Here is a 24,086-nt window from a genome sequence, read left to right as displayed (position 1 = left end):
CCTGATGATCTCTCCCAGCGGCTGCATGTAAATGTTGAAAAGCATGGGGGAGAGGACAGAACCCTGAGGCACCCCACAAGTGAGAGCCCAGGGGTCTGAACACTCATCCCCCCCACCACTTTCTGAACACGGCCCAGGAGGAAGGAGCGGAACCACTGTATGACAGTCCCCCAAGCTCCCAGCCCCTCAAGACGGTCCAGAAGGATGTTATAGTCGATGGTATCAAACGCCACTGAGAGATCCAGCAGAACTAGGAAACAGCTCTCACCTTTGTCCCTAGCCCGCTGGAGATCATCAACCAGTGCGACCAAGGCAGTTTCAGTCCCATGATGAGGCCTGAATCCCGACTGGAAGGGATCCAAATGGTCCGCTTCTTCCAGGCGTGCCTGGAGTTGTTTGGCAACAGCTCGCTCAATCACCTTGCCCAAGAATGGAAGATTTGAGACTGGGCGATAGTTGGCCATTGTGGCCGCATCTAAAGATGGTTTTTTAAGAAGCGGTTTAATAACTGCCTCTTTCAGCGGGTCTGGGAAGGCTCCCTCATGGAGGGAAGCATTCACCACCCCACGAAGCCCATCGCCCAGTCCTTCCCGGCTAGCTTTTATAAGCCAGGATGGGCAAGGATCCAGGAGACAGGTGGCTGGTTTCACTCGTCCAAGCAGCCTGTCCACATCCTCGGAGGTAACAGATTGGAATTGATCCCACTCAACTTGACTAGACAGAACTCTAGCACTCTCCCGCCCCGGCCCTGCTCCCACAGTGGAGTCTACTTCTTCCCGAATCTGAGCGATTTTATCTGCAAAAAGCTTTGCAAAATCATTGCAGGAGAACATGAATGGAGACTTGGCCCACAGACCTTTCTTCTGCTCGTCATCCATCTGTATGTCCCACTTACATTCCTACAAGGGCTTTTGACTCTGAGCCCCTTTAGGTTCTGTTTCTTCATCAGTGCTCTGGCTTTAATTGTTTGCCCTTCATTATTTGTACTTTAGACAAAGGAGGCATTGTTAAAAATATTAGAAGACATAAAGGAAGAAGACCACTTCAATATTGTGTTGTTTGGGAGTGATGTAGAGAAATGGAAAGATACCTTAATACAAGCTACTCCTGAAAACCTGGCTGAAGCAAGACGCTATGTTCAGAGTATTGATACTCGTGGAAGTAAGTTGCAGGAGGAATGGGGTTTTATTTATTTAACAAATGTAATATTCCGCCCTTCCCTTTGAAGAACTTCAGAGCAGCTTGTAGTTAATAAAAAAATAAAACAATATTCGGAAATAAAACACTAAAATAATTATTCTACAGCAGGACAATATTTCTATCAGCAGTTCTATTAGCTGTATTATAATAAAAATATAATATTTTTAAAAAGCCAAAGTAAATGAAAATATCATTACATGGTTTAAAAGGTTGCAATATTTGGTGTAAGATCAACCTCCATGCTGACAATATTCCAGAGATAGGTTGCCACAGCAAAAAGTCTATAGTTGCCTAATCTATGCCAGCACAGAGAAGGGTTATGGAGGCTCTGAACTGCTTAAAAAAAACACACCCTCTGCTGAAAAGCAGGTCACTGACACAATAGTGATGGATAGGCTTTTCTTAAGTTTTTATTCCCATTTGTTTCAGTGAATGGCCCTGCTGCTCTTCCCCTGCCTGTAATGTATGCATTTTCCTTGCAATTTACACAATGTTTTCAGGTATTCTGCTTACCTTACACTTACGTTTTCAGGTATTCTGTATTACCTTAAACAGTCAGGCAGCTTTGTGGCCTGGCCTTAGCCCCACATCAGAGATTTGGCAGCCAGCTGGGGAGGACTGTAAGCCTGCCTGCAGATTTGCCAACAGCAGGCAGGCCTAGGTCTGGGGGTTCCCCACAGGGTGGGCCCAACCGGCCAATGGGCATCACTTGGGTCCTTCCCTGGGGAAAATAAATTGAGGCTGCCCAACACTCCTCTGTTTCTCCATTGGGTCTCCCACCCTTTTTTCAAATGCTGCTTCTTTTATGCTGAGACCTTGCTAGGAACATTGTTGGCCTCCATATTTGGGGGTCAGGCAGGAATTTTTCCACTTGGCAAATTGGCACTGGCCACTTGATTTTCACCTACCTCATAACAATCACCACAACTTTCTGAGGTTGGGCACTGAGCAAGCCTTAGTCTTGGTTGGAGGGAAGGTTGTAGCTTCTGCCTGCCCCTCCTTGGTTAATGGTATCTGTTATGTTGTGGGTTGACATAGCCGACGACCAGCGATTTCTCCAAATAGCTCTTTATTTCGTAAGCTGGAATAGAACTGACTGCAAACAGCTCAGCCGGCCTGCTTTTATAGGCAGCCGGCTGTCAACATTGTAACAACAACAGCCCAGAGTTCCCGCCTAAAATAACTGACGCGGACCTGAGGGAAAACTATCTACAGACCTGAGTGAAAACTATATACAGTATCCCCCTGCTGGCCCAGGGTGAAACTTCACTACATAACAGTATCCATGTTGCTTCTGCCCAACCCCCAGACAGGAGCTAGAGCCATAGAACTCTTCCAGCAGGGACCCCTTGGGGTATACCCCTATTTGATGTAGATCATAGGGCCCACGCATGATGTGGTTTACCCCTACATACCCTCCAAGCAAACTGTCTGGAGTTAAATAAATGGCATCACCGAGTGCCTATGCCAAACCTTTCACAACTGTAACCAATAAAGTTGTGGCCTATTTGAACCCCAAAACTCTATAGCATCTGGTTATATCATTACATAGGGAGCGACTGGGTAACGGGGTCTTGGCACGTGACACACATGCCACATTTCAGGCAGTTATTGGAGTACTGAGTTTGATTTTCATTGTAGAAAGGCAAGGAACAAATGGCTAAATAAAATACTGGCCCCATAAGCATCTTCCAAGACAACAATGCCCACTTACCCCACAAAGAACTCCCAGTAGGTTTCCGAGCACAATTCAAAGTGTTGGTGCTGACCTTTAAAGCCCTAACCAGTATACCTGAAGGAGTGTCTCCACCTCCATCATTCTGCCCGGACACTGAGGTCCAGCACCTAGGGCCTTCTGGCGGTTTCCTCGATGCAAGAAGCCAAGTTACAGGGAACCAGGCAGAGGGCCTTCTCAGTAGTAGCAGCCGCCCTGCGGAACGCCCTCCCACCAGATGTGAAAGAGAAAAATAACTACCAAGCTTTTAGAAGACATCTGAAGGCAGCCCTGTTTAGGGAAGCTTTTAATGTTTAATAGGTTATTGTATTTTAGTGTCTTGTTGGAAGCCGCCCAGAGTGGCTGGGGAAACCCAGCCAGATGGGCGGGGTATAAATAAATTATTATTATTATTATTATTATTATTATTACCTACCTACTCTCAGCAGCCAGAAACATCATAACCAGACACTGGAGAGACCTGTCAGGAGTAAGCATGGACCAGCGGTATCAAATAGTATGGGAAACAGCCTCACTAGAAAAATTAACCAATAAACTGAAATTGACACAGGGACAAATAGAAGAAGATGCCTTCACCCCGCTATGGCTCCCCTTTATCACATACACAGCTCAACAAGACAACGACAAGAACCCACCAACAGCATACAAATCAATATGGCTAACCTGATTCAAAAACACTCACCCACCCCACTCAAACATGAAAACAAAGTTCACCACAGCCAATCACAAACAAGCACAAGGAACACAAGCGAATAGCAAAGAGAACCTGCACAAGCGACGCTGACACAAAACCCCACACATACATTAAGTAAAATGGAAACATCGCCCCCGACCCCACCACACTCCCATGGCCCTCTCCACCTCTTCCCCCCTTTTCTTCCTAATGTAACACTAATGTCTCAACAAATGAAACTGACCTGTAGAAAATGTAACAAGAAAAAAGAGATGTTGCACAAGAAATCTTTAATAAGAAAAATACATTAAAAAGAACCATTCTGCAGTTTGAAATCCATTTAATAAAACAGTTGCCTGCAACCCAAACGTCCTCTTGAAAAGTAAGGTTTTGCATAATGTCTGGAAGGCAAGAAGAAGTGAGCTGTGCCTCATTGGGGTGGCGTTTCACAGCCTGCCACAGAAAAAGTCCTCTCCATATTCCCAAAGAAGTGTATTTCAGATGTTACACTATTCAGATTATCTGAAGAGGTAGACACGTACAGGAAATGCGATCCTTCAGCTAATGTAATATTCATTCTAAAAGTCTATTTCGCTCTGGCATATTACTGTGGCTTCTCTTTCATCCCACAGAAGAAAATCCACAGTTAGTGATCAAAAGAGCTTTCTAGTCACACTCTGTTTTTACAATTTACTCCTCTATGTTCCAGTGACAAATCTTTTTGGTGGATTAATAACCGGAATTAAAATGCTGAAGGAAGCTCAGGAAGCTGGAACTTTGCCCGAAAGGAGTGCTTCTTTAATTATGATATTATCCGATGGCCGACCCAATGAAGGTATGTTTCCTGACAAGCAAATAACTTTGACATGTGATAAGATTGCTATGGAAAATGATAAATCTTCACAGAAATTTATAGCAGAGGTGTTATTTCAAATTTCAATTGCTGCAGATCGGAGGAGTAAGGAATTTTCAGTAGAAAGGTCAAGATTCACAACATTCAAAGGCCTGCTCTTTGATACATTCAATACTGCATTGTGAAAACATGTGTATTTCTAAATGATTTTTAATGGTTATTTTCTGTCTGATACTTTGTTGAAACTATGTCAATATTATTAGTGTGAGCCCAAAAGTAAGCCTTTCTTCATTTGTCAGGGAGAGGCAAACGGGAAAAGATGAAAGGACAGAAACCAGCAGTTATAGAGAGCCTAAAGAGATTATCAGCAGCTTGTCGTCTGACAGTCTGACGTAGAGGGGGAGGAGGATGAGCCTGGGACAAGTCATGCTGTACACAGAGGAAGTAAGGGGAGGAGTTTTCGCAGACTTGCATGCTGGGTGTGGAAAAGGAGGAAGTAACATTAGAGGGAGCAACTGCGCACAAGGGGAAGGAGGTTAATGGAAACACTGGAGATGTACTTTTGAACTTTGTCAAATAAATCAATTGTTTGGAACTGGCTGGGGGCCCGGAGTCTTATCTATGGCCAGCTGGACAGCACTAAGCCTTTGACATCATTGAAGGGATTTTCTCTAGGGCAGTGGTTCCCAATTAGCTAATTACTGAGGACCCCCTATTTTTCAAAAGCAAAGCCATGGGACTTGCGGATCAGTCGCAATCACGTTCAGGTCATGAGTTCATCCAGCGAGCTTGTTGGGAGGACTCAATCATAGAAAAGGGTAAAAGGGGAGCGAAGGCAACACAATACCCATAAAAAGGGTCAGAAAAGGGTTCTGAGCTCTGACCCAGCCAAGCTGCACAAAAAGGGGTTTCCCAACAGCTCCTGCACTTAGTAAAGTGGCAGGGAGAGAGGGAGAACTCCAGTACAGTGCCTTCCCTTTCTATGTGATGCATCGAAAGCCTGAGTGATTCAGCGACAGATCTCTCCATAATCTGAGACTAAAATAATAAGACTGCTGGCTGGCAAACAAAGAAGAAAGACCTACAAAGGTATGTACAATGATCGGCAGACAATTTGATAGCAAAAAAGGAGTCTAATGTTACGAGGGGGAGGATGAAGGTGACCCTCAAACACAGTTTAAATAGACACTGTGCTCTAAAATATTGCAAAAAGAAGAACTTAAGGACTTAATTGCTAATTTGCAAATCAAGGATATTGAACTACAGAAAATTGGAACCTGTTGGAGAGATCTCTGAGACGGGCAGGAAGAAGTGACTGACATGCAAAAAACTGGAAAAGTGAAACAGTACCAACAAAAAAAAAGAGTGGCAAGAGAGATTATTTGATTACCTTGAATTGGCAAAAATGACAGATAAAAACAACAACAGTGCCCTCAAATTAAAACCTGGACATGCTTCAAATAATTTTTGCAAAAACAAAGTATGGTTTACGAATACAACATATGGAGAAGGGTAGAAAAGACGAAATGAGAAAGAAACAGTTTATCAAGTTTAAAATCAGACCTGTGTTAAGCAGGAAGGAAGTCTATTAGAACAGAATAAGAACTAAAGCTTGGATAACATAAGTCCGTGTGCAGAAACTTGCGGATTTATGGCTCATTTATTTTGATCCAGTTTATCATTTATTTTATGTTTTCTTTTGTAGTTTGTTTTTTAAGTGTTGTGTGTGTATGTGCTGTAATAATAAGTTAATAAAAAGCATTTATATAAAAAAGGCAATGCCATGGACCCCCTACTTTTGAACATTTTGACAACTCTGCGCTAGTTACCTCTGGAAAGCAATTTTTTGAACTAAATGTGGGATAGCCCATAATAAGCAAAAGATTTTAAGTATACTAAAAAAACAGACTAGGGCTGAGCGATATCTGGTTTTCAACATTGCGATATATCAGCAGCTAAACATTGCGATATTCTGATATATCACAATGTCTTAAATTGGAGATCAGGCGTGGGGGTGAGGGAAAGAGCAGTCACAGAGATTGGGGGGGGGAGAGGAGGTGGAGTCACCTCCTCTGCATGGTTTGAGTGGGAGGGGATGGGGATGGGGGGTGCATCAGCAGAGCAACCAGTGAAGATCCACGTCCACTGTGGCTGGTGCTGCTTTCTTGCTGACTGGGAAAAGCTGCTCTGCCTCAGTGCCCAGGCAAGGTAACGCCACGGTGCCCTGAAGTGAGGGCGATTGACTGCCCTGTTCTGCGTCAGCATGAGAGGAAGGCAGCTCAGATCAGCGCTGTTATCGGCTGAGGTCACCATGCGATATCAGCAGTACCTTGAAATTGGTTGTCCTGCTCTCCCTTATGTGAGGAGCGATATTGCTGCGTATTGTGTGATTTCAAAACTGATCTTGGCCAATATATCGAAAAACCTCACAGTGCTGAAACAGTCCATATATCTGTGATATTACCATGCAAAAATGACAAAAAATTAGGCAAGGGATGGGGCTGCGGACCCCCAGGGGTCTTCAGACCCCTAATTGGGAACCACTGCTTCAGGGTATCCCTGGTGTATGGGCACATTTAGTTGCTCGTTGTTATCTATACAAGTTCTGTGATGTATTATAAAAATAGTAATTCAGTGTATAGATCATGTGAGTTGGCAAGAAGTACGTTTATTAAACATAGTCACATGGTTTCTATAAGTGGCCACCTTGAATTCCTATCTACAAGATGAATGATCCTGCTGAATGTGTTCTAAACTTTTTTCCTATTTGGGAAGAGAAAAACATTAATACTGGTATCTCAGAAACAAGTATAACAGGATTTTTGTTGCTTTTTTCTATAAATGTGTGTAACCATGAGAAACCTATTCAACATTAATTATTGTCTGTGTTTTCATACAGGAGTGAGTAGCATCCAAGAAATTTTACTCAGAACCAAAAATGCAACTCAAGGGAAATTCCCCATATATAATCTTGGGTTTGGTTATGACCTTGACTATGGCTTTTTAGAAAAGTTGGCCACGGAGAACAATGGAGTGGCTCGTCGTATCTATGAAGATTCTGATTCAGCCCTACAGTTACAGGTAAAATATGATAACATTAGGTGACAATTGATTATTTTTTTTAAAGGTTAAAACAGATAAGCTACTGTTATTTTCAGAATGAAGACTCATCCACTTTAGTACCGCAGCATGGTATTGTTACACACCACCCCAATCTCCACAAATGGTACAAGATTCCAGGGGTTGCAGGAATATTTAACCAGGGTTTGTGTTTCCTTTTGGGACAATGAGGCACAGCAGATACTGATTTAGACATGTGTACAACCTGTGTCACGACTGAGCCAGCCCAGCCAGCTTTCAGTGGAGGAAGTAGGCAGGAAGAAACAGGATTAACTAACAGAAGAGAGGAGCCTAGCTGAGGGCCGACTTCCCCACCCTCAGGAATGCAGGTCTGTCTTCTCAGGAAGAAGTTGGAGGGGATCCAATGAGCCCACAGAGTCGCCGCTAGGGGAGGGTGTGTGATAGGAGGCGGAAGCAGAAACGTAAGGGGCAGAAATCCCATTTAAATTGGAGGAAGGGGAGGGACTCAGCAGAAGAGTCATCGTAATTCATGAGGGTGGCAGCTGGGTTAATGCTGTCCGGCATTATCTGTGTACTTGATCAATAAATCATTCTCTCTACTTAACTATGCTTCCTGTGTTGTCGAGCTGGAGGCTGGATTCCTGCATTTAGAATGAAAGATGGCAGAGCATTCAGAGCATCTTATGAGGGTCTGGCTTCCCCTAGATTTAAAGGACAGCAAAAAAAACCACCCACTGTGTCCCTTAGTTCTATCCTGCCATCCCCATCTCACATGGAGTTCTGCCCTTCCTTCTCCCTCTCACAGCTAACTGACTCCCAGGACCACCCCACAGCCTACGTCATTCAAAGTTGAAACCCTAAACCTGGTCTTTGCCTCTGCCCACTAGCACCCCAGCAAATAAGGGCTCCCACTTCTCTTTACCTGGCAGTCTTGCCCTCTGATGGTTTCCTTGATGGGTGATCCCTGGCCTTTGTCGACTGCTACTGACCCATCCAGCTAGACTGGTGATTGGGAGTGGCCGCCGAGACCACATAACACTGGTCCTGAAAGATCTACATGGCTCCCAGTACGTTTCCGGGCACAATTCAAAGTGTTGGTGCTGACCTTTAAAGCCCTAAATGGCTTCGGCCCAGTTTTCCTGAAGGAGCATCTCTATTCCCACCGTTCAGCCCGGACACTGAGGTCCAGCTCTGAGGGCCTTCTGGCTGTTCCCTCACTGCAAGAAGTGAGGTTGCAGGGAACCAGGCAGAGGGCCTTCTTGGTGATGGTGCCCACCCTGTGGAGCGCCCTCCCACCAGATGTCAAGGAAATAAACAACTATCTGACTTTTAGAATACATCTGAAGGCAGCCCTGTTTAGGGAAGTTTTTAATGTTTGAAGTTTTATTCTGTTTAATATTCTGTTGGAAGCAGCCCAGGTGGTTGGGGAAACCCAGCCAGATGGGTGGGGTATAAATAAGATATTATTATTATTATTATTATTATTATTATTATTATTATTATTATTTATTCCCAGCTGGCTTGGCTCATTACTCATTACCAGGGGGGTTCCGTGTTTGGCAAAATTTAATCAAACCTTGATTAATTCAAACTTTTACTAAATCCAGAAATTATGAGGAGTCTGCACCGCCCCCCGCCCCCGGGCAAATTCATAACAGTATTGCTAAAACAACAACAACCCTGCTCTGCTTTGCTCAGCCCTATAGAAAGGGGCCAAACAGGAGAATAACTGTCCCTAATCTGCCCTAGCAAGGCCACCTCTCCTCAACTCTTTCTGTTCATAAGGATAAAAGCAAAATTCAACTAGAATGTTAGGAACAACATGTGCTTTGGAATACCAAGAATATAATGTTGTGTATTTCCTTCGATTCAGTAGAGATTTTTAAGCAGAGAGAGGGTGGTTGCCTAAGAGGGATGCTGTAGTGCCTGTATGAAGAACCTTTGGCCCTCCAGATGTTGCTGAACTACAGTTTTCTTCATCCCTGGTCTTTGGCTATGCTGGTTGACGCTGATGGGAATTGTAGGCCAGCAACATCTGGAGGGCCAAAGGCTACCCAGACCTGCTATAGTGGATTGAGCTAGATGACCATTGAGATTCCAGCTGACTCCACATTTTATGGTTTTATGGCCTTTGTTCAGCATGCAGAGGTGAAATTCTCCTACTTCTAATGTGCAGAGATTGATCAGTAGCAATCTTGTACTGGAGAGCTTGCCTTGTTCTGTGTTTGGATTTCTTTATCATTTTGCTTTTCCTCCAAGGAAATTAAAGCAGCATTTTGGCCTTATAGCAAAACCCTCACAAGTCTATGAGTCAGATTAAGTCTACAGTAAATTTGTTTATTTTTATATAAGAGCATTTTAAACATTTCCTTCATCAATAAGTAATCCCAAAGTGGGGCACAATAAACAAAGCAGATACTATTCTGAAGCAGGCACAAAACATTTGATGGACCAAGATCACCAGGAGATAATTTTATTATCTACATGTTTGTATATGTATATATGCATTCTTTTTCTCTTTACAAAAATATGCACTGAAACTAGGCTGTGTTTAAGTGTTGGTTTATTTATTTTTATTTTCTAGGACTTTTATAATGAGGTGGCCAATCCCTTACTTACAGAAGTAGAGTTTAAGTACCCTGAAAATGCCATCTCTGACTTGACTCAAAATAATTTTAAGCACTATTATGCTGGTTCTGAAATTGTTGTGGCTGGACGTATTATAGACAATGACCTAAACAGTATTACTGCAGAGGTGAAAGCTCATGGGGTAAGTGTCTTGTTAGGTCTGGCAATTATAACGTACGTGTGTGTGTGTGTGTGTGTGTGTGTGGTTAAACTTTCTTTCCTGGCAGCGCTTGCCATTTTAAAAGGTAGGACTATAGCTCTGTAGATAAAGTTAGGAGCTTCTTGCTGTGTGTGAGTTCATGTTTGCTTGTGTGTGAGAGAAAGATGATTGTTTCTGATCCTGTAGTTGCCTATGATTCCCATTATGCCTACCCCTAACCCATTCCTGACCAACATGGAAATGAACTTGTCCAGAATTTTCACTCCGTGAGGCACTGCCGTTTAGATCCATATTTTTCAGCTTTCTGTCTGAAAACTTACCAAAACGAGAGCCAAAGGCCACTTGGCTAGCCAACTCCCATAGCTGCCTTCATGAACAGCCATTCCCCATAGATATTATGCAGAGGTATGAAATCTTTAGAACCCAACCTTGCTTATTTTTCGCTTCCCTTCTTGCTGCTTTTTGTCTTTTGCCTTTTATTTGCAAGCTATTATTTTAAACTGTAACTTAACTTGGTTGCTTTGGAAAAAGGTAGTATACAGATGTTGCAAGCAAGCTAATGAATAAAATTAAGTATTTCTTTAAAATGCCTAACAGGCAGAACAAGATGTGACTTACGCTGAACAAGCAGATGTTGAAGAAACAGCTAAAGCTACTGAAGAACAGAAATACATATTTGGGGATTTTATTGAGAGACTTTGGGCTTATCTCACCATTCAACAGCTTCTGGAAAAACGGTATTGGGTGGTGCTTTCTGATGTCACGAATAAGATCAAAAATTTGGAGAAATATCCCACATCTAATTGAATAAAGCTGAAATCCAATGCAGGATTTCCTAGAGTGTGGACAATTGAACATGGTAGGACTGTACATCATAGGATTGTTCTGGAATTGCCCTCATTTTTTTTAGGAGGGCATTTGTCTTAAGTGGAATAAAAGCACCCTTCTAATGGATCAGTCTTATGCACGGCTTTTTTTCAGCCGGAACTCAGTTCTGGCACCTCTCAGGTGGGCACCATTGCCATTATAAGCGAACAAGGGTGAGTTCCGACACCTATTTTTTCTATAAAAATAGCACTGGTCTTCTGCTTTGTGAAGGCATTTCAAGTACAGTGAACCTTAAACCCTAAATCTAGCTCTTCAGTTTCAGCCATTCCCCGTAGCCGAAAACTTAAATGCTTGTGACACAGAGAGGTCTCCTCACTTGATTAAAAGTCTTCCTTTTCCGAGGTGGGAGGAAAGAGTGTCTTAACCAACAAGCTACCAAAGAGGCATCCGATTAAAGATTGTAATCTACCCTATATATCCAATGTTCTCTTGAAGCCGTTGGAATTGTGTTCTCTTTCAACCGTACTACTGTGCATGTTTCAGAATGGTTTGCCCTCATTAATGCCATGTAATCATCTTACGTGGCAGTTCCCTAAAACAAAGAACTCTGCCTTCTCTGTTCTCCAACCTCAGCTGATGTTTTCAAATATATTCCCTTTTTTTGGCCCACCAAATTTTTCAAAATTGTTGCCAGAGTTGGGTTCAGGATTTGCACTTTCAGCTGCTGCACATAACAAAGGCCCTCTGTCTCTAGCAGAGATTTATTGCAGAAGCAGTGTGAATGCAGACACCCTTGATCATTTCTAGAACTATATCTTATTTCCCATCAAGGAACAAATACTTCTATGCAGTTATGCTGCATTTAAAACACAGAGGTTCTGCTTTTAGCTGTTATGATGGTTAATAGCCATAGACAGACTTATCCTAAATGAAGTACTCTAATCCTTTTTAAACCATCTGTGCATTGACTGCAACACTGAGGTGGCTCATGTGTGGCCCTCCTAATGTTTTGGACCACAACTCCCAAAATCCCTGGCTGTGCTAGATGGGGCTGATGGGAGTTGGGGTCCTAGCGACATCTGGAGGGCCCCAGACTAGCCACTTTTGATGTAATACAACATATGGGGGTAACCAGGGGCGCCGACTTATAAAAAATATTGGGGGGCGGGGGCCCATACCGACTTATAAAAAATATTGGGGGGGCCCAAGACCTCCAAACCGCTGCTGCTGGGGGAACGAAAGGGGCGAGCCCCGGGCTGCCCCGACCTTAAGTGAACCTGTGAGGGCCCACCCTTTGCGGCAGCCGATTGGCTGCCGCCATGAGCAGTGAATATTAATGAGCTAGGGGGAATCCCCGCTTCTCGTGGGGCTGACACCAGCCCCGCGAGATTGTTGATGGGTCGAGAGCCCGCAACCCCACCCCCTCTCTAGATCGGGAGTGGCTTTGTTTTAACTCATTACTGAATGTATTTTAAAAGGTAACTATCGTCAAACAAGGAAAATAAAAAATACCAACATAATTTTGTGATTTTACAAAGCATAATATAACTAATAATTTTCTTAAATTATTGGGGGGGCAGAGCCCCCCAAACAAATTTTTGAGGGGGCTCGGGCCCCCTCAGGCCCCATGGAGTTGGCGCCTATGGGGGCAACCAATTTACTTGATGCTGTCCTTTCATCCAGCAATGTAGCAACGGGAGACGAAAAGACTAATCTGACTGCTGAAATCTTGGACATGTCTCTGAAATACAAGTTTGTGACTCCTTTAACATCGATGGTAGTTACAAAGCCAGAAGACACCGTGAATGAGACTGCAATTGCTGACAAGCCTCTGGAAGGTAGAGATATATTATACCGTATTTATTTTATTTTACCTGGGGGGTTGTGATCCTGACTCCCAATTTCATTGTTGAAGGTGAAGATAAAGTTTGAAAAGTACATGGCACTGCAGTGTAGATTTTATTCACTACAAAAATAGCAAATTGACTTGTTTTTTTCCAAGGGAAAGAGATTTGTAAGTCCACACACACACAAATTAAAGTTTCCTGGCCAATAACTGGCATTGGAAAGAATATCAGCAGTATTTCTGCTGATACCCAGAAAAGGACTGGTGTTGGTATTTGACTAGGTTCTGATGTGGAAGATCTGTCTTCACACCTTGTTTGAAAGCAGAGTAGAAGAAGTGACAAAGAACCTGTGGCAACAATCTGAGATTACATCTGGTTTCATTAAGTAGCTGGTGATTGGGTGACATGACTCCTCACATTCATTACAGCTGTATGTATAGAACATATCTATCCTAGGTGAATAACTATAAAATATTGGGTTGCATCCAGCTGGTTCACTCCTGCTGGCAGAAGGCTCTTGAGATTTCCATAAGTGCAGATGGGGAGGTGCTTTTACACTGCCTAATCCCTGCCACAGGTTCTGTGTGTGTGCAGAAGAGATGCAGATGGGGGTGGGATCAGCAAAAATTGTACCTCCACTTTCTACTTACAGAATCTTCTGCTGGATCAAAGTAGCTTCCATCTGCAGAAGAACACAATTGGGTATAAGCCTTAAGTGGAATGAAGAACTAAATCTACCTCAGAGCAAAGGCCATTAGATTAGGATTATGATTTATTGTTGTTATTGTCATTTAGTTGTGTCCGACTCTTTGTAACCCCATGGACCAGAGCACGCCAGGCACTTCTGTCTTCCACCGCCTCCTGCAGTTTGGTCAAACTCATGTTGGTAGCTTCAAAAACACTGTCCAACCATCTCATCTTCTGTCGTCCCCTTCTCCTTGTCCCTCAATCTTTCCCAACATCAGGGTCTTTTCCAGGGAGTCTTCTCTTCTCATGAGGTGGCCAAAGTCTTGGAGCCTCAGCTTCAGGATCTGTCCTTCCAGTGAGCACTCAGGGCTGATTTCCTTAAGAATGGATAGGTTTGATCTTCTTGCAGTCCATGGGACTCTCAAGAGTCTCCTCCAGCACCATAATTCAAAAACATTCATTCTTTGGCGATCAGCCTTCTTTATGGCCCAGCTCTCACTTCCATACATCACTACTGGGAAAACCATAGCTTTTACTATATGGACCTTTGTTGGCAAGGTGAGGTCTCTGCTTTTTAAGATGCTGTCTAGGTTTGTCATCGCTTTTCTCCCAAGAAACAGGAGTCTTTTAATTTCGTGACTGCTGTCACCATCTGCAGTGATCATGAAGCCCAAGAAAGTAAAATCTCTCACTGCCTCCATTTCTTCCCCTTCTATTTGCTAGGAGGTGATGGGCCCAGTGGCCATGATATTATTATTTTTTTTTTTATGTTGAGCTTCAGACCATATTTTGCGCTCTCCTCTTGATTTATTAGATTTCTTACCCACCCTTCAGCATAAAGCTCCAGGGTGAGTTACATGACACTAGCAAAATGCAATATTAAAATCAGTGAAAACAACACAGTGTCAAAAGAATATGGATGGCGGCTGATACATATATACACCTCAGGTGTCATTACCATGCTTGATTCAGTCTGTAGCAGTAGAGGTCTGCTCACCCTTGTGGTGCGGCAGAGTTGGTGGATGGCAGAGACTCTTTCCAGGCCCCAGCAAGGAATCCCAGGATCGGCCTCCTGTTCTGATGGGTGGCGTGAGTCTAAGCCCACACCACCTATCGGGAGACGGATCCTAGCCTGCACCCAGGATTGGCGAATGGGGGTGCAAGCTCAAATGTGGGCTGGGACGGGGGGCAGAGCTCTCTTCCAACCCACCCCCTCCACCCATTCAATTCCCCCACATATCATACAAAGACCCTCTATTTAAAACCTTTTCTTATGAGGCAATAATCAATATTTTTATTTATGAACATATTTATGGAAACATTTTTAGCTGATTTCCCCTCCCCCTCACCTGTGCCCCTGGCGCTGGCCTTCTTCACCACCCCCTAGCTATGGCCCTGTTAGGAACCCCCACTTGGATTGACCATAGCATGACTTCCGGCAGGCGGGCTGGAAGTATTTAATTGCCCCATGCCCAAGCCAATCCTGTTTCATCTGTATTCAATATATTGTGGCCTGTTTTGATCCAATATCAGTCTTTGATTTCTTGGGGTTGGGGGCTAGGGAGCACAACGCCTGGGACTGCAAGTGGTTATTCCACAATCCTTTATATATCTGATATCTTGGATGTATCCAGATTCTGTTGAGAATGTTCTACTGTTGGTTTGCTTTCAAAGTACTTCAGGGTGAGCCCACCCATGAGGTGGAGTGAGGCAGTTGCCTCAGGTAGCAGATCTGGCCTCTTTGTGCACTACTTGGTGCCTCATACGCTTAGCAGCCTCTGCCGCCACCTTCTTCTCTGCTGCCTGCTCAGCTCCTGCTCCTCTATGGCCTCCTTTTACTCCCTTGCTGTGCCGGGGCTTCCTCAGGCTGCCTCTAATCACCTCAGACAGCGGCTGCAGAAGAGGTGGTGGTGGCAGCAGTGGTAGGGGGCACTGAGCAAAAGAAGGAGGAGGAGGCAGGTGAGGAGGGTGTATGTGGTATTTTCCGTTTTGCCTCAAGTGGCAAAACGTCCTAGGCTGAAGTAATCTATGTCAGAATGAATGTTTCTAAATGTTTAACTCTCCCTTTTCTTCTTCTTTTTTTCTTTTCATGTTGAAAACAGCTGATGGTAAGTTTTATTGCATTGATCGTTTTACTGTTAATTATTATTTTACTTTCATTATTGAGCAAGTGTATACTAAATAGCTATCATGTGGGGACCCTTGTCCCTGGCAGGGACAGATTTCACACAGTGTACCAAGTCATTTGTGTATCATGCTGTTCGTTGCTTTGGATGCTTTGGTGATGGAAAGAAAACTGCCCCGATTTCTCTGTAAGGATTTTAAGGAAAGTTTTTGGAATTAGTAATCTAAACTGAGCACACATATGGTTAATATTGCTACTGCAATTTTAAATGTTAGTTATGTTTGTGATGTCAGATCTAGAACTCAGAAATAATAATAATAATAATAATAATAATAATAATAATAATAATAATAATGTGCAAATACAATAGCCAAATGATAACTGGGCTACTATATAGGAGCTGAACAGACGAATATAAGGTGTACTTGCTTAAATCACTCTGCTACAAAACTGTTAAAGGTACAGGAGCTATGCACTCCTTTGTATCTGTCCACCCTTAGAACAAAATGAATCTAATAACATTTTTTATAGGTATAACTTTAACTGGACAGCAGTACATATCTATTATGGTCCATGCCACTCTGACACAATTTCCCCCATATTTATGTTTCATTTCCATGAGAATTTTTGAAAGAATTCTTCTTAAATACATATTTAAATGCTTGATGAAATACATTTTTAAATGTGCATTTCTCTAAAAACACATATAAAATACTTATTTTGCTCAAAATATGTATCTAAATGCATGTTTTCTCTCACAACACACATTTAAACATTTACTTTCATTCAGGATACATATTATATTGCACAGTTGACAAGTTTAAACTGCAAAAACTGTGTCACAACATTTAAAGAACTGCAAAACAAGGGTAGCTATCTTTTTATCTGCACATTGATCCAAAATGTCATTTCAGTATAGGAAGTCATGTAAACATCCCTATGTTCTGATAACCATTTAGAAGACAATTAGAGAAGATACCATAGGGAAAATAGGGTGCAATGTTTCAGAGCCCCAGAACATCAGCCCAGCAAGAGAACAGTGTGCAGGGTGGGGACCAAAGGTTGGCAAGCTACCCCAGAAGGAGTAGGAAGTGTCTCCCACAAGAGGTACTAAAGGTAAAGGTACCCCTGCCCATAGGGGCCAGTCTTGACAGACTCTAGGGTTGTGCACTCATCTCACTCTATAGGCCGGGAGCCAGCGCTGTCCGCAGACACTTCCGGGTCACGTGGCCAGCGTGACAAGCTGCATCTGGCGAGCCAGCGCAGCACACGGAATGCCATTTACCTTCCCGCTGGTAAGCGGTCCCTATTTATCTACTTGCACCTGGGGGTGCTTTCGAACTGCTAGGTTGGCAGGCGCTGGGACCAAACGATGGGAGCTCACCCCGTCGTGGGGATTCGAACCGCCGACCATGCAATCGGCAAGTCCTAGGCATGAGGTTTTACCCACAGCGCCACCCGTGTCCCTATACCCGCGTCCCTTCCCCTAATACCCCATAGACCCCAAGAACTCCAGCTACCATTCAGAAATCTAGTAAGACCTGTATCTAACCAACTGCACATTACAAAGACTGACATATGTGGTAGATAGGAACATAGACTTGGCTTTATACAACATCAGGCCTTCTAATTCAGTCTTGTCAACAACACTTGCTGGCACCAGCTCTCCTGGGTGGTATGCCACTAAGTTTTACTGAGAGTAAACCTGCTGAAATTAATGAACACTATTAAGCTAGGTTCATTGATTTCAATAGGTCTACTCTGAGTAAAGCTTAGTAGAGTACCACCCAGATTTGCTCTGGAGGATTGGGGAAACTCCCACAACACATGGGTGCTGAGAGGGGGATGACCCCTCAATGCATGAAATGGAATATTTACCATTGTGCTAGAATATAATCTATAATAATCTGTGTTTATTTTATTGCCTGTATCATGGTTATTTCACCTCTTTTGTTTATTCCGTAATAACAACAACATTTTTTCAATGAAACTGTGAAGTAGCATAAGATTCACTGAACCTTTACTTTTGTCTGTTCTGATCAGCAACAGTATATAATCAAGTTACATTTATTTAAAATTGATATGAAAATTCATCTCTCTCTTTCTGACTCTCTCTCTCTCTCTCTCTCTCTCATTTTCTTATTTCTACATAGCATCACGTCCTGTTATTCCAGCATATAGTGCACCACAACACTATCACAGATATACCAGCGGTGAGTTTTGTTTTGAATTGTTACAGATAATGGATAGTGAGATCTGTGATCTAAAACACTTAAGTTTTACAGTCTCCGAGACAGCATTCCATATTGTGACCAATTTCCATCATAACACAGAGACATATCGGTAGTTCCCAGTTCAGATTTCATGATGAGCCAGGGTTTGAAGAGTTAGGAATGTGCTGGAAGGCTCCTGCTCTCCCTCTTCTCCTCTCGTATTCAAGTTTCCTTCTTTACTTTCTGGTTTTCTCTAACCTTGGTATGCCATGACATTCAAATTGGACAGCATTGCCATAAAGCCATAGTTTGGATAAAGGGCAGGATAGAAATTTAATAAATAAATAAAGTATCAGCCCTGTTAGACCCCCATAGGCATTAACGCTTGGGTTGTTATAGGCATCCGATATCATCCCTGCATACCCTGTACACTCAGTTGTCATACACATAATTCATGTAATAATTAAATCAATAACTCTTAAATCATTATATCACATTAAAATCATTGTCAAACGCAACTCTCTTTCTTAATCAATGACTATGTTGGGGTGTGTGTGAATGTGTTTGATCCCAATTAGTAAAGCTATTTTTGTGAGCATAGGTGGTTCTAGCATGCTTAAGGCAGAATTACATAGAATCATAGAATCATAGAGTTGGAAGAGACCACAAGGGCCATCGAGTCCAACCCCCTGCCAAGCAGGAAACACCATCAGAGCACTCCTGACATATGGTTGTCAAGCCTCTGCTTAAAGACCTCCAAAGAAGGAGACTCCACCACACTCCTTGGCAGCAAATTCCACTGTCGAACAGCTCTTACTGTCAGGAAGTTCTTCCTAATGTTTAGGTGGAATCTTCTTTCTTATAGTTTGGACCCATTGCTCCATGTCCGCTTCTCTGGAGCAGCAGAAAACAACCTTTCTCCCTCCTCTATGTGACATCCTTTTATATATTTATATATACTGTACTATGAAACAAGCAAGTGGTTCCTAACTCTCTGTTTGCCTCCTAACTCTAACTGGGGAGGAGCATTTGTCAGGGAGAATTGGCAGGCAGGAGAGGGTGGCGCCTAACCCTTCCAGAATTTTGTCCCTGCAAATCCCAACAATCCACTCCATACTCCTACTATTTCCCTTCTGCAAGGCTCTGAGGTTGGAAGTAAGACTAGTTGAGAGGAAAACAGCCTAGGAGGAGAATTTATTCAGGTTAGGCAGCTGAATATCAGTTCATTTCTGCCCTACAAAGATTCTACCCCAGCCCCACCAATGTTCATGTTGAGGACCCACATTTGCTGCAGTAACATGTAGTTCCAACCAAACTTTGTAATTGTGAACTTTTTCTGGAGCACAGTAAGGGCATTACAGGCAGAGATAATTTCTTTCCGCATTTCTGGAGTTTTTCTGTATTCTTTAAATGTGAAATGAACTTGTGCTTTCAGAGAATGATCAGTGATCTAATTGTAAATATCCATTTGCAGTCGATGCAGATCCACACTTCATTATTGATGTGCCCCAAAAAGAAGATGCTCTTTGCTTTAACATTAATGAAGAGCCAGGCGTTGTGTTAAACCTAATCAGAGACCCAACTACAGGTAAGCTTTTATCACACATGCTGAGCGCCACTTGCCACTCTCTGAGTGCCCAGCCTGCAGCCTTGAGCCCCATGTAGCTATGAAAGTACTCAGTAACACCCTTGCATAAGGACATGGGCTGCTCCTCCTCACCTCTTGGTTGCTGTGCAGTCCCATCCAGCTGGTACCTACAGCTACCCACCCACCCTCACATACACACACACATGCACCAGCATTGTTTTCAGCCAGTATGGTGTAGTGGTTAAGAGCGGTGGACTCGTAATCTGGAGAACTGAATTCGCTTCCCCGCTCCTCCACATGCAGCTGCTGGGTGACCTTGGGCCAGTCACACTTCTTGAAGTCTCTCAGCCTCACTCACCTCACAGAGTGTTTGTTGTGGGAGAGGAAGGGAAAAGAGATTGTTAGCCACTTTGAGACTCCTTAGGGTAGTGATAAAGCGGGATATCAAATCCAAACTCCTCTTCTTCTACTTTCCAATAGCTAGATGCACTTGGAGCCTGTTATCTCTGTTCTCACTACAAGAGGGAACCTGCAGGGTCTGACAGGTGCCTAAAGGTGGCTTGGGTGGGAAGTCAGTAAGGCCAGGCTAGAATAAAAGGATCCTGGACAGGTTCAAACTGAGACTTTTCTCCAACAGCAATCTGGGGTTCAGCTAAGGCCTTTTATCCTGCCCACTTCCAGAAAAGTGGAGTTCCTTAGAAAGGTAGTTGTCCATAGAAAACTGCCCTTTTAGCTACCAAGGTTTATTTTTCTGAAAATTTTTTATTTACTTATGCCCCTCCTTCTCTTTTTAGGTATTACTGTCAATGGGCAACTTATTGGCGAAAAGAAGAGCAGTAATGATGTAGGGTCAATACACAATACCTATATTGGAAGACTTGGGATTCGAAATACACAGTTGAATGTAAAGCTTGAAATAACTCCTGAGAGTATCACTCTTCACAATGGCACAAAGCAAATGATGTTCACATGGCTTGATGAAGTCACCTTACTACATCCTAGGTAAAATTCACACACCAAGCATGTTTTAAAATATATTTTTTCTTAAGCAAAGAAACACAGATAACAGAAGACATAAAAGATAAGGAAGGACTGTATCTCAGTGGCAAAGCATCTGCTTGGCATGCAGACTCAGGTTCAAGCCCCAGTATGTATGGGTAGGGCAGAGAATATCCTTGCTTAAAATCATGGAGAAATGCTGCCAGTCAGTGTTGACCAGCCTTTTTCAACCTCAGGTCCCTAGAAGTTATTAGACTACAACTCCCATCATTCCTTGCTAGCAAGACCAGTGGTCAGGGATGATGGGAGCTGTAGTCCATCAACATCTGAGGACCCAATGTTAAGAAAGGCTGATGTAGACAATACTGAGCTATATGGACCACAGGCCTGACTCAACACAAGGCAGCTTCCTATTCTTAAACACACTTCCCCAAAGTCTTTTATTCGAGTTGCTGTAGCTATTTGTGGTGTTACCCATTGAATGCACCTGTTCATACTGTATTTCTTTATCCAAACTAGTTTGACTTTGAAAATCATTCGGAAAAAGAGCCTGGAATTTTCAATGGGAGAAGGAGCAACATTTATAGTGGTTTTGCATCAGTCATGGAGCAAACATGCAGTACATCCGAATTTTCTAGGATTTTACACGTTGGATAGTCACAGGTTGTCTGGGCGTACCCATGGTTTATTAGGTATGAATTTGTGAAATGACTGATATGCTGAACATGAAAAGCAATATTCGTTTTCCAGAAGTATGGAAACCTTATTTGAGTTGAAAACCTTTGGGGCAATGAGTAAACCACAATGTGCAAATATTTAAACAAAGGAGGAAAGTAACAAGTTTGATAGATGGGAGGGGGAGAAGGATGGGGGAAATAAGATATTTGCTTCTTAGTAAGTTCTGCTGAGCAAAATAAAGCACCCTTTTCAGTAAACTTAATAAGATTAGGCTGTACATTTGTTTGTTTTGAAGTTTGGGGCCTCTTATGTGGATGTAATGCAGCTTCTGAACGTTAAAAATGTAAACAGTGCAGTGTTTTTCCTTAATTTCCCCCCTCTCAAGTGTCTTATAAGGATTGGAAATTTTTGCCTTGCCATCATTTTGCAAGCTAGGAAACAAGAGCTTAAATGTGCATAATGACCAGGTTTTCCTATCATTATGCCATTCATAATGATAGTTACACAATTTTAGACCCTGGACATAATGGTCTGGAAGTGACTCTTTAAGATGTAATGTGTATTCTTTCACTTGCTAGTAATTCAGTTCCGCCATGGCTAGGGGCCTCCTACTCATTCAGCAGAGCGGGACCCTGGCCTTCTGCTTCCCAGTCCTGCCCTAATAGCACCACTGGACATCCATATATTTGGCCTCATTCCATGAAAAACATCCCAGTGGATACCTATATCTCTTATCAGTCCATAATGTTACAGCTACCACAAGAGCAATTGTATTTGACGAGTCTACAAACTAAATAAAACTAAGAAAGAGACCGTGTTCCTAACTGGGGATGTTTGAGAAATTTGTTATTTGTAGATTCTGATATAAACTGACCTGATCTGTAGCTCCAGCTCTAATGGAGACTGGAATTTAGTTATGCATCAGCTTTCCTGCTTTCTGAATGTCCCTGACATGGTTCCCACTTTTGCATTTTTATTTTAACAAAATGAGTTTAAAAGTCCATGTTTTAAGAGAAAATGTATTTAGGCAGCAATGCAATTCACAAATACTTTGGATGAATCAAGCTGCACTGTACTCAGTGGGACTTCTGAATAGATTTATAGGACTGCACTATAGATAGATCTGTCTATGCACTAGACATACAATGCATATTTTGAGGAAAAATGCATTTAAAAACACAAATTTAAATACATTTTTGGTGCAGAATCTAGTATTACATTAAGTGGCATGAGGAACTACTATTTTAATTCCAGTTCTAGATGATTGTGAAAGAACAATTGCCTCAGCACCGCTGAAAGATCTTAGTGTGGAAGTAACTCAAACCCATAGTGATAATTGCTATTGCTTTTTTTACCCTTTAGGGCAGTTTTTCCACCCAATTGACTTTAATATACTTGAAGTCCACCCTGGGTCTGATCCTCAGAAACCAGATGCTACAATGATTGTGAAAAATAACCAGCTGACAGTAACCAGGTAAATAGCAATTCGGGTATCTGAGAAATAGTATTTTGCCTGCATGAAGCTCTGGCTTTTAATTTTAATACTATGTATTTTTTCTTTTATTTTTAGGGGTTGGCAGAAAGATTACACAGAAGATGTAAAGCATGGTACAAATGTCCCTTGTTGGTTTATTCACAACAATGGAGAAGGTCTACTTGATGGCATATACACAGACTACATTGTTCCTAGCTTGTTTTAGAACAAGATATATTCATCTTTGGCTGCAGCACTTTGAAGTGACAGAATATTTCAATATTATACCACTAATTACCACCCCTACCCCCACCCCAAAAATGTCACCACAGATCAAGGTTTTTTGTGATTCCTGCTTGCATACAACACAGGCACCCTACATTTCTACAAAATATTATCAGAAGTAGGATGTGTACTCTACAAAGCTAGGGGCTGCTGTTTTCTCTTATTAGTAGAGACTGCTTTGGTGGGTAGTACAATCATTTCTTTTATGAGCACTCATTCTGATTTCTTCTCTTCATATTAAATGCAGCCATGATTTGCATCATTTTAAATGTAGTGTTGATAGGAAGAAGTTCAAAGCAAAGGTATCAAAGCACTTCATTTTGTATAATCATTCCAACTGTGATTAAAATTTCAGTTTCAAGGCCATGATTCTTTTTGTGGAAAAGCGGCATACCATTAAAGCTATGAATGAATGAATGAATGAATGAATGAATGTGTGTTTTCTCTAGCCTCTAGCTAGTATAACAGCTAGTATAACAGCTAGTATAAATGCTTGCAATCCCCTCTGCCAAAAATTGCTCCAGAAGGTTCCCCAACCCTCTGGAACAGACTCTGAAGGCGCACAGGGTGTTGAAGAGAAGGGGGAAAGATCCGTTGTACAAACGGAAATCTGTTGCACAAGTGGAATGGCAGTGTTGGATACAACCCATAAACTTTTGTTTTCTTTGGTACAAATGAAAGGTTGCACTGCTGCATGTTCTATCTGCTAAACATGTTGTATGTTTATTGGTCAAGCGATTGGTGCATCATGTAAAAATATATATGTACCAAATAGCTGAAGCAGATTCCACATTTATCCCTTTCAGCAGATACCAGGTCAAAAGATACTGGATTTTCAGCTTGTAGTGTCCTAACCAACCCTCAGTGCTGTTTTTTTGCATGCCCAATGGTGCCTTTGGCATCATATACTACTCTCACAGCTATGTGGGTAGCTGTAGTTGACATTCTGACATTGCAAAAGCATGTTAAGAAGCTCTCATTTTCAGGCATACTTAATGCACATGAGACATACTGTTTTTTGTATAATATACC

At 42.5% G+C, this 24,086-nt stretch overlaps 1 protein-coding gene across 1 annotated transcript in view; it reads left to right on the top strand.

Moving 5' to 3' along the window:
* Positions 1–23,471, top strand: part of LOC310839575 (inter-alpha-trypsin inhibitor heavy chain H3-like) — a 62,670-nt gene extending 39,199 nt beyond the window's left edge. Inside the window, exons 24-35 of the mRNA XM_083728206.1 lie at positions 993–1,161; positions 4,318–4,443; positions 7,361–7,542; positions 10,127–10,312; positions 10,928–11,067; positions 12,842–12,996; positions 17,971–18,030; positions 19,505–19,618; positions 20,413–20,620; positions 21,137–21,309; positions 22,658–22,769; positions 22,866–23,471. Coding sequence (XP_083584332.1) covers positions 993–1,161; positions 4,318–4,443; positions 7,361–7,542; positions 10,127–10,312; positions 10,928–11,067; positions 12,842–12,996; positions 17,971–18,030; positions 19,505–19,618; positions 20,413–20,620; positions 21,137–21,309; positions 22,658–22,769; positions 22,866–22,995 — 1,755 coding nt within the window. The 3' untranslated portion in view covers positions 22,996–23,471. The remainder of the gene's footprint in view (positions 1–992; positions 1,162–4,317; positions 4,444–7,360; positions 7,543–10,126; positions 10,313–10,927; positions 11,068–12,841; positions 12,997–17,970; positions 18,031–19,504; positions 19,619–20,412; positions 20,621–21,136; positions 21,310–22,657; positions 22,770–22,865) is intronic.
* Positions 23,472–24,086: the final 615 nt, after the last annotated feature.

This window comes from Podarcis gaigeae, assembly GCF_964106915.1.
Source record: "Podarcis gaigeae genome assembly, chromosome: 2".
NCBI lineage: Eukaryota > Metazoa > Chordata > Lepidosauria > Squamata > Lacertidae > Podarcis > Podarcis gaigeae.
Note: the sequence above shows the minus strand (reverse complement) of the source record. Positions and strands in the feature narration are given on the sequence as shown.